Consider the following 9,482-nt stretch of genomic DNA (forward strand, 5'->3'; position numbering starts at 1 on the left):
TCTAGACTGCTTCTATCAGCACTCATTCTATTGCTCCAAATCTCGTCATACCCACCGCATCGTTTTTTCACAACTGTATGACGAACCAGAATTTGGAATATCCATGGCCACTGTTGCGGAGTCTTCTCACATCGATGCAAGATGAAAACCACCACCCTTTCAATCCTTCAACGAAGGGGATTTATGGGAGTGCCAAGCAACGACGACGTTTCACTTGCAATGAGGGGGTAATTTGTCCCTGAAACGATTCCAATTGACACGTGACACGTGGCACTTGGCATAGACAGCTCAGCCTCCACCTTACACGTCATACTGGCAACCCTTTGGCAACTGGTTACAGGGGTCGAATGGTTAGGTTATATAGATGGGTGAGGACCTGCTTGAGGTTTAGTGATGATTAATGGGCAATTCGTCCCACGGAAAAATGGTTAGGGGCCGGAAAGGGTATTTACCCAAATATATTATATAGTATAATTAATTTACCTCCCTACATATAGCACGGGTCTTATTCTAGTGTGTTAGTCTTCTTGTAAGTTATAACACTTCTCAAGTTTCTTTTTGTACAAAACTCCAAATCCTAATAATCAATTATCAACGCTCCGAAATTAAAAAAAAAAATTTTTATATTAGTGATCATTGGTGGATTAATTTTATTTACATACTGAAATCGAATGCTATTGACTTTTCAATTATGTGAATTATTTATGTCAAATTTAATTATGGGACAACATTAAACCCGCTTCAAACTTTTTTGGGATTGAAATAGGACGTTCAAAACGTTAAGAACCAAATTAGCATTCGGCCCAAACGTTGAAGACCAAAATAATACTTTGTCCTAAATATATTATACAATTTTACCAATATATTGAAATGAGAAAAAAATATTTTTAAGTGATGTATTTTTATATGTTAATTAAATTATTAAAAATTTAATTAATATACTTAAATTTTAGATATCAAAATATATTCATATTAATTTTTTTTTATTATTTTCGTACGCTATGTTTTTTTTTCCTCACTAGTGGCTACTGAAATTTTCGCCATCCCTCACTGCTACCTCTTGTTTGATTCCGATGTCTCCACTCTCCACTCTCCAGCAACGCTAGTACAATACTACTGGCTATGGTAGCAACTAGCAATGACTTTTTATCTATAAATAAAATAGTAAAAAAAAATTAATAAAAAAGTTAGAACATTATTAGAGTGAGTGACTGCTTAATTATTATATATTAATATGACAAAAAAAACCTGGGGCATTCCGAGAATTGAACTCGGGACCTCTCGCACCCTAAGCGAGAATCATACCACTAGACCAAATGCCCTTCATGTCATGAACTTCGAAAAGCAAAATAATTATCGATATATCATGACTGTATTTAAATAAAACAACCAGAAAAGGTTGTTCCTACCTTCCCACTCTATTTAATATTTGACTTTACGAATGACTGTAACAATGAGAAAAGATAAATAAAAAAGTCTAAATACAAAATATATAAAATATCTATATGTATAATTAGGCTGAATGCTATAATCAATGAACCCCACTTTGAGACCGTTAAATAGGGAGGTATTTTGTTGGAGAACCAACAAACGAGATAAGAAACTATGTATAATGTTTTGACATTTGACAGTTGATAATTAAAAAAAATGTTAGCACCAAACTATTTTTCTGCTACTCAAACCAAACTAGAAAGACACAAAAAAACAACGAAAAAACGCCCATTCGGGGAAACATCAGGGAAAACAAAGATTTCAATGTTTTCTTGTAACTATAATGAAGGACAGACATAATATTTAGCATATTACAAAGGAAAGACCACAAGACTGAACATCAATTCTATGATGATGATTACTTGGCAGAATGAACCCGTAAGTGCAATCTAAAGTGGCAAAAAAAACCATGCCACAACTCATCTGACACCATGTGATATGTAAAACCAGCCACTGCGAAAACCAAAGCTGGGTTCAGCAATCCTCTTATTTACCAAGGATGGACCTTATAGGATGCACACAATGACAGCATTAACTTTACCCCAATTGTTGTCCTGTGGTACTGGACGACTTTAAGCCAGCCAAAATTCCTGCAGTTGACAAACTTCTGAATAATGTCTTGAATATTAAAGAAAACAAGCCACAAACAAATCACCAATATCAATTCTACGGAATATTCAAGGATTTACAGAAATAGGAATGAGGGGAAGATCAACATAATTGTTACCCAAGAAAAAGCATGAATATCTTCTAATTAAAAGTTGAATCCACCGGGTGGCACAGCAGGACCATCAGAGCCACCAAAGTTAAACCCTGGTTGTGAACCATCCCCTGGAGGCATAGTCTCGTCATCTCCCTCCAACCAGTATGTTTCAAGAATCTTCACTGCCTTTTCATAAATCTCTGTGTTATCATGACTCTGAAGGTTCTCAATTTTCTCCAAACCCTCCGCATCGTCAATCATTTGGGCATATAGATTCACATCACCAATAGTGCCCATATTTTTATTAGTTTCTCCCACCTTCAAGATGTTTTCCAGTCCTTCCAGACAAACTGTCACAATTCTAGGATCAGGACAGATGAGAAGATCGCACAAGGGCTTGATACACCCTTGGCTTACCAAGTACCTGTCAAGCACAATAAATAATCATAACTTGATACTAAAAGTATCATAAGAATGCTATAACATCCAGGGGATATTGCAAACAAAAGCTACTCTCCATACTTGATTTGTTCATGAGATCCACCAGATGTAGCATTTGATATAGCCCAAGCAGCCTCTTTCTTGATGTCAAACTCAGCATTTTGAAGCAGGCTGACCAAATGACCAATTATATTAGACTCAATTACAGCCTGTAATTGAAAAACACAAGATCATTCAGAATTAGAAGAGAATATTATGAAGTTTAATGGGATGGCAAAAAAAAAAAAACGTCATAATGGGTACCCACAGGATTACCAGGGAGCTAAATGGAGATCCGCAAAACCACCACAGGGATGGGGATCCATCTTCGGGAATAAATGGGGACGCAGGGGGAAGAGGCACTCCCCTCATGGAGACCCATGAAATCCCCGGAAAATGTGAATTACTAAATGCCCCTTAACTTACATTAATTGAATGCTTTGATTTTGGAATGGCATGGATGTAAATGGAGTTTTATGTTATTTTGTTTCAAAGCATATTAATTTTTATAATGAATTTTATCAATTTTTAGTGTGTACGTTGGATTATGTTGAATTGTGTTGTTATGTTGGATTGATTTATGTTCTGATCATTATGTTTGTATTTTTTTAGATTTTCTTTAAAAAAAATTCTTCGATTAATGTCCATGAATACCAGTGGATATCTGCCATCCCCCCAGAGACCCGTATGGATGGGGATGGGGGCTGGGGCAGGGTCTCCACCCCCATGGATCCCCACTGTCATCCCTAAATTTTAATTATCAAAACACACAAGTACAACAAAAATAAAGAGAGGGGAGCATGCTATACCTGAATCTGCTGTTTATTACCAGCTGTGATGTTCGATATGGTCCAACAAGCTTCCTTCTTGATGCTTTTTTTAAAATTATTAGACAACAGATTAAGAAGGCAAGGAAGAGCTTGATGGTTGATGATAACCTATGGAGAAAAGAATCGCACTTAAAAAAACCCGAATAAGTATTGACAAGAACATTTAATTACTGTAACACCAAGTTTAATTAGGCAATTATCGTCAGAAACATGTTTAGATTGAACATGGCAATGTAGTAAGTTGAAAGAAAAATTACGAAACCCATTATCTTTCAATGTACTGAATTATACTTTATATAATCGCCAAATCTATCTGAAGAAAAATTTGGAATTCAACTCCAGCAATAACATTACAGTTTGATGCCTGTGGCACATCTGTAGATGAATCAGAAAGAGAGCAAAGCAAGCAGTGACTAGACAAACCAATAAATATTTGATGATCTACGAAGCACATAATTGATAATCAACTGATAAGTCGAATACTTGACCAAAACATTCAAATTCAAATTTGAAAGGGAAAAAAAAAGGATAAAAGGTCAATTTTAAAGTGCTCAAGCTCAACAACAACAACAATAACAGAGGGGAAGAGGTGAAATGTTATACGACAGAAATAGTAATGTGGAAAAACATTGGAAGGGAAAAGAAGGGCATCACAATCAATTGAGAAAGGCATGCTGTGTCTATGTCCCTCAATACAGAAAGGCACAGTGAGAATGTGAGGTACTGATCACAACAAAGGAACTGTGATATATTCTGGAACTTAATACCTGAGTTTGCATATCATCTCCAGTGACAATATTTCCAACTGTACGAAGAGCAGGAATTAGAACTGAAGGGGATGGGTGCCTGGACAAGAGTTTTTAAAACCCAAAAAGAGAGAAAATAAAAGTCAGGATTTGACAAAAAAATGAGATTGGGTCATTAGGACACCAGCCATATGTTTAATACTCACATTAAAAGCTCAACTAGCCGGGGACAGACACCAGCTTCAATTACAGCTTGAATTTTGTCATTTGTACCATCAGAAAGATATGAAAGTGCCCAACAAGCATCTGTCAAGACTTCTTCATCATTTGAATGGATAAGACTAGCAAGGGCAGGAAGAGCAGGTTTCACCTGTTTAAAAGGAAAGTAACTTCAATTAAGTAGAAGAGAGAAATGTTGAAAAACAGAAAATGGATAAACCAATGATGTAGCAAATGGAAACCTCGCAAATAAATTATTTCTGTAGCTGTTACTTAGCCACTAAGACATTTAGTACAAGTGCAATGAAATTAAATATTTGATGATCCGTAACAACTATTAACAAAGAAGAATGCTGGCACATACTAGGCACATTATGATAGAATTGCAATGAATTGATTTTTTAGAGAAAGGAGAAAAAGCTAAGGGACATTGCTCATCAGATCACAAAACCAACTCTAACAAGTAATTAAGTATGCTAAAAAATACAAGAACATTCTAATCAATAGGGTACAAACATGTACATATAGAACTCATTGTGATAAAGGACTGTACTACAACATTTAAAAAGGAAAGTAAAGATATGTTCCGAACTTTGATTTCGATGGGGAAGGGAGAGAAGAGAAGGGTTTAAAGTATAACACAGACTTAGCTTTACACTTCAAGACCTCCCTTTCCCTCCATTCTCTCCAAAACAAAAACTTGCAAACACATCTAACGACCAGACAATCAATTTTCCAAGACTGAATTATTCAGACAGATTAAGGCACTAAATAAACTCTTTTTTCCACCTGATCAAAAGGAGGCTGTGGCTTCCCCCTGCAGAAGTTTGAAAGTGTCCAGGTAGCATTCGTAAGCATGGAAAGTTTGGCATGTTCATTCAATTGTGCCAACAGAGGAAGCAGTGCACCATGACTAAGTACAAGATCACGGCATCTAGGAGAATCCCCAGCAACATTTCCTAAGGCCCACACTGCCTGGAAACCAAAAACAAGTGGTTAAATCAGAACTTTTAACAAAAGATGCCACGGACAGTTTACATACAAGGTATTGCAGTATTGTCTACTACATATTAATACTAAATAGTAATGTTCAGCACATTCATTAAGATCCCTCCCCCTTTCTTTGTAGGCATGAGCACATACATAACAACATTGTACCCACAACAAGTATCTTATCAAAATCCAGAGTGCAAGAGAAACAACTGCATTTCATAATCATGATCCATATTTTTAATTTCACAAACATAACAAAAACAATAATTATACGCATGCAACAAGTATATGTTCCCCAAAAAGTAAAGGATGCAACAGCACAAAAAAAGATACCTGTTCACGGACATCATCACTGGGAGAAGCAAGGAGCCTTACAAAAATAGGGACAGCTCCATGATCAATGACCACTTTGGTGTTTTCAGATGTTCCAGAAGCTATATTTGTCAAAGCCCAGGCTGCCTCAAACTAACAACATGCAATGAACATAGTCAATAGAATACATTAGAAGTTAGAAAACATGTCTAGCCAATTGTTTCTACATGTCCATGCTAGATCTTATATGGCACACTAATGATACATTTCACAATTCACATATACGACTGAGGGAAATTTTACTTAAGAAAAGGAATGACATGCAAATTTTGAGTTTATTCATATTTTTAAATAATTTTTAATATTGAATGAAGAAAACAAGACATGAGTGATGGATACATATATGATATTATCAAAATTAAAAGATGAATTATCTTATATAAATTTTCAATTTTTTAATTACATATGCCATCTCTGAATCTTGTAATTTTCAAACTTTAAAGTATCCCATCTGTTCTGCGTCCGTATACCCTACCTATACTTTCAAGTTATTAGACTAATCAAACAAAACAAGTTACATGTAGACAACAAACCTGCAACTGCGGAAAGTCATCCCTCGAAAGAAATTCAACAAACCTAGAAACCACACCAGCCTGTATAACCTCCTCAATCGGCGGACAACGCTCTGGAACACAAAAAACATCCAATTAAGTGAACTTATCTCCAAAAAGGGCCCAATAAAACCGCCAGAGATAAATGAGGTAGTAGCATAAACTATAAAGACCAAATATCTAACCGATCGAAAGCAACTTCCGGAACTGAGTTGTTGCTTCCAGCTGCAGGCTATTATCATCAGAATAAACACCTGCAACCATCGTAGGTAGGTGTTCCAACTGCACCACCATAAATGTTCAGTGTAAACAAAGTAACACAACTGCTATCAACATTCTTATTAAAACTACTAAAGTCTCTACAGAAAATATAAATATAACAAAATCAGAAGATCAAAACAATTAGATAATCATGAGTGAACAGTTCAACCAAGGTCGCATCCAAGTAAACTAACGATCCTGATTTTCCAGGGATAAAAACGGGAGAAAATTATTATAATGAGATAAAAAAAAGAGAGTATAGATTGTGGAAAATTGAGAATTGACCTTCTTCTCTAGCACAGTGGATTGTGCGGAAGCGGGAATCTGCTGTGCTTGGAGACCCTCGCGCCGCTTCTTCTGCAAGCTCTCTTCCCTTCGGTTCTTCCTGATCTCCACCATGGTGTCTTCTCGACGCCGGCGACCCTCCTCGGCGTCCACAGCCACCTTATAGCGGCTCCGGCGGACATCGGTCCTTGAATTTCCGGTTGGGCGATACGACATCGTTTGGGAACAAGCAAGAGAAGACTGAACTGAAGCGTACGGCTTCTTGGAGAATAAATAAATAAATAAATAGAATCGAAGAGATTTTGGGTTTATGAATTAAGCAATGGAACTTGGAATTCTTGAAAAATAGGGTTTTCGCTGTTAAACAAATGGCAGGAAGCGGGAGCAGGTGTTTAGAAACAGGTACGACTTAAGTTAGGGTGCAGTTTGTAATTTGCAAGATTATAAGACCATCTCTAATATGAAAAATTTAAAATATTTTTTTTATTAGCAGGAATTAACTTTTCAATTTCTGTTATGATTTTATTCAATTAATTAATTAAAATTAATATAATTATTATTTTTTTATAATAATATTATTTAAATTTATAAATTAAAAAATAATTCACTATTAAAAAATATTAATATTCAAAAAATAATTTATATATAACAATAATACATAATAATGGGTTAATTTTACGATAGTTAATATTATAACGATTATTTTTTAATATAGTAAGCATTTTAAATTTTATAAATAAAAATAAACAATTCAACAAAAATTATTTTGTAATGTGTAAAAATTAAATTTATTATTTTATATAAAGAAATTTAATTAATTATAATTTAATATTGATTAAATATAATTATTTATATTAATAAATTATTAGTCACACGTGTTTAACTTTGGTTGGCTTTTTTTTAAACAAGTTTAGTTCTTCTGAGCAAGGTTTCATTTGCTTCAAAAAATGTGAAGAAATTCAACTTCATTTTCTTTCAATGCTCGGTCTCCACTTTTTGTCAGAGAAATAGTGAATGTGACCTTCATTTTATCACCATTGGACATGCTCTAGGAACCCAACCGGTGATCCAACCCTTTTTATTTTTATTGTTAAAATTTTAATGGTGTTTTTTAATAATGTAGAGAGCTAATGTGTGTGTTTTTTCTATATAGATGCTCATATTTTAGAATTTATTTTTCATATGAAATACTCATAGGTATTTTTGCTCAATATTGGAAATGGAGTGTTTTGCGGGTGTGTGGATGTAGGGACACGCAGGGGGCATGGTGACAGGGTGCGTCAGCAGGTGGCAGTTCTCCGACAACACGCGGGAGACGTGGTGATGTGGCGGGATCAGACAGGTGGCAGTACCCTGGCAACACGCAGGGGGCGTGTTGCCTCGGAATCCTTGAAGCGTTGCAGGGTTTTCGCGCGTTTCCGAGGAACCTGCAGCAACATGGGAGCATGTTACAAGCAGTCTGCAGACTCAACAAGTTTAAAAGAGGCTATAGATTCAACCTCCTTCTCTGAGCCATCGAGAACCTTCATTTTATTTTATTATTTTAAATTAGTTAACTGTTAAAAAATTTTTCTAAAATTTTTGTCGGTTTCTGGTATGCAAAATCGTGATCGTTCATTCCTTGGTAACGGCGTCAAAAACTTTATACACACGTTCATAATCTTAATTCTTTGTCACAATTTCGCACAACTAACCAGCAAGTGCACTGGGTCGTCCAAGTAATAAACCTTATGTGAGTAAGGGTCGATCCCACGGAGATTGTCGGCTTGAAGCAAGCTATGGTCACCTTGTAAATCTCAGTCAGAGGGATTCAAATGGTTATGGAGATTTGATAATTAAAATATAATTAAAATATAAAATAGGATAGAAATACTTATGTAATTCGTTGGTGAGAACTTCAGATAAGCGTATGGAGATACTTTTGTTCCTTCTGAAACTCTGCTTTCCTACTGTCTTCATCAAATCCTTCATACTCCTTTCAATGGCAAGCTTTATGTAGGGCATCACCGTTGTCAATGGCTACTTCCCGTCCTCTCAGTGAAAATGGTCCAAAATGCGCTGTCACCGCACGGCTAATCATCTGTCGGTTCTCGATCATACTGGAATAGGATTCAGTAATCCTTTTGCGTCTGTCACTACGCCCAGCACTCGCGAGTTTGAAGCTCGTCACAGCCATACCATCCCAGATCCTACTCGGAATACCACAGACAAGGTTTAGACTTTCCGGATCTCAAGAATGGCCGCCAATAATTCTAGCCTATACCACGAAGACTCTGATCGTAGATCAGGAGGGTAAGAGATATGCATTCAAGCTTGTTTGTATGTAGAACGGAAGTGTTTGTCAGGCACACGTTCATAAATGAGAATGATGATGAGCATCACATAATCATTACATTCATCATGTTCTTGGGTGCGAATGGATATCTTAGAGAAGAAATAGGCTTGAATTGAATAGAAAAACAATAGTACTTTGCATTAATTCATGAGGAACAGCAGAGCTCCACACCTTAATCTATGGTGTGTAGAAACTCTACCGTTGAAAATACATAAG

General features: G+C 35.9%; 1 protein-coding gene and 1 non-coding gene across 2 annotated transcripts; both read right to left on the minus strand.

Moving 5' to 3' along the window:
* Positions 1 to 1,250: 1,250 nt before the first annotated feature.
* On the minus strand, positions 1,251 to 1,322 carry TRNAP-AGG (transfer RNA proline (anticodon AGG)). Its single transcript has one exon. It is a non-coding gene; the product is annotated as a tRNA-Pro (tRNA).
* A 238-nt stretch (positions 1,323 to 1,560) lies between these two features.
* LOC112775673 (importin subunit alpha-2) lies at positions 1,561 to 7,366 on the minus strand. The gene is made up of 11 exons (XM_025819474.3): positions 6,932 to 7,366; positions 6,571 to 6,667; positions 6,368 to 6,459; positions 5,796 to 5,927; positions 5,259 to 5,444; positions 4,457 to 4,620; positions 4,272 to 4,350; positions 3,484 to 3,612; positions 2,717 to 2,844; positions 2,219 to 2,618; positions 1,561 to 2,081 (listed from the first exon to the last, which is right to left on the minus strand). Exons 1-10 carry the CDS (start codon positions 7,145 to 7,147, stop codon positions 2,246 to 2,248), a joined length of 1,596 nt encoding a protein of 531 aa, XP_025675259.1. The 5' UTR covers positions 7,148 to 7,366; the 3' UTR covers positions 1,561 to 2,081; positions 2,219 to 2,245.
* Between the last annotated feature and the right edge of the window lie 2,116 nt (positions 7,367 to 9,482).

Source organism: Arachis hypogaea, chromosome 19, assembly GCF_003086295.3.
Source record: "Arachis hypogaea cultivar Tifrunner chromosome 19, arahy.Tifrunner.gnm2.J5K5, whole genome shotgun sequence".
Lineage (NCBI taxonomy): Eukaryota > Viridiplantae > Streptophyta > Magnoliopsida > Fabales > Fabaceae > Arachis > Arachis hypogaea.

What these genes read in the sequence shown, in the direction of transcription:
- LOC112775673 (XM_025819474.3), bottom strand. Translation starts at nt 7,147, where the DNA reads ATGTCGTATCGCCCAACCGGAAATTCAAGGACCGATGTCCGCCGGAGC. An exon ending in ATGACTTTCCGCAGTTGCAG is followed by an intron (nt 5,928 to 6,367) that starts GTTTGTTGTCTA and finishes GCATGTTGTTAG; the next exon opens with TTTGAGGCAGCCTGGGCTTT. An exon ending in GAGATGATATGCAAACTCAG is followed by an intron (nt 3,613 to 4,271) that starts GTATTAAGTTCC and finishes TTTTCTCCATAG; the next exon opens with GTTATCATCAACCATCAAGC.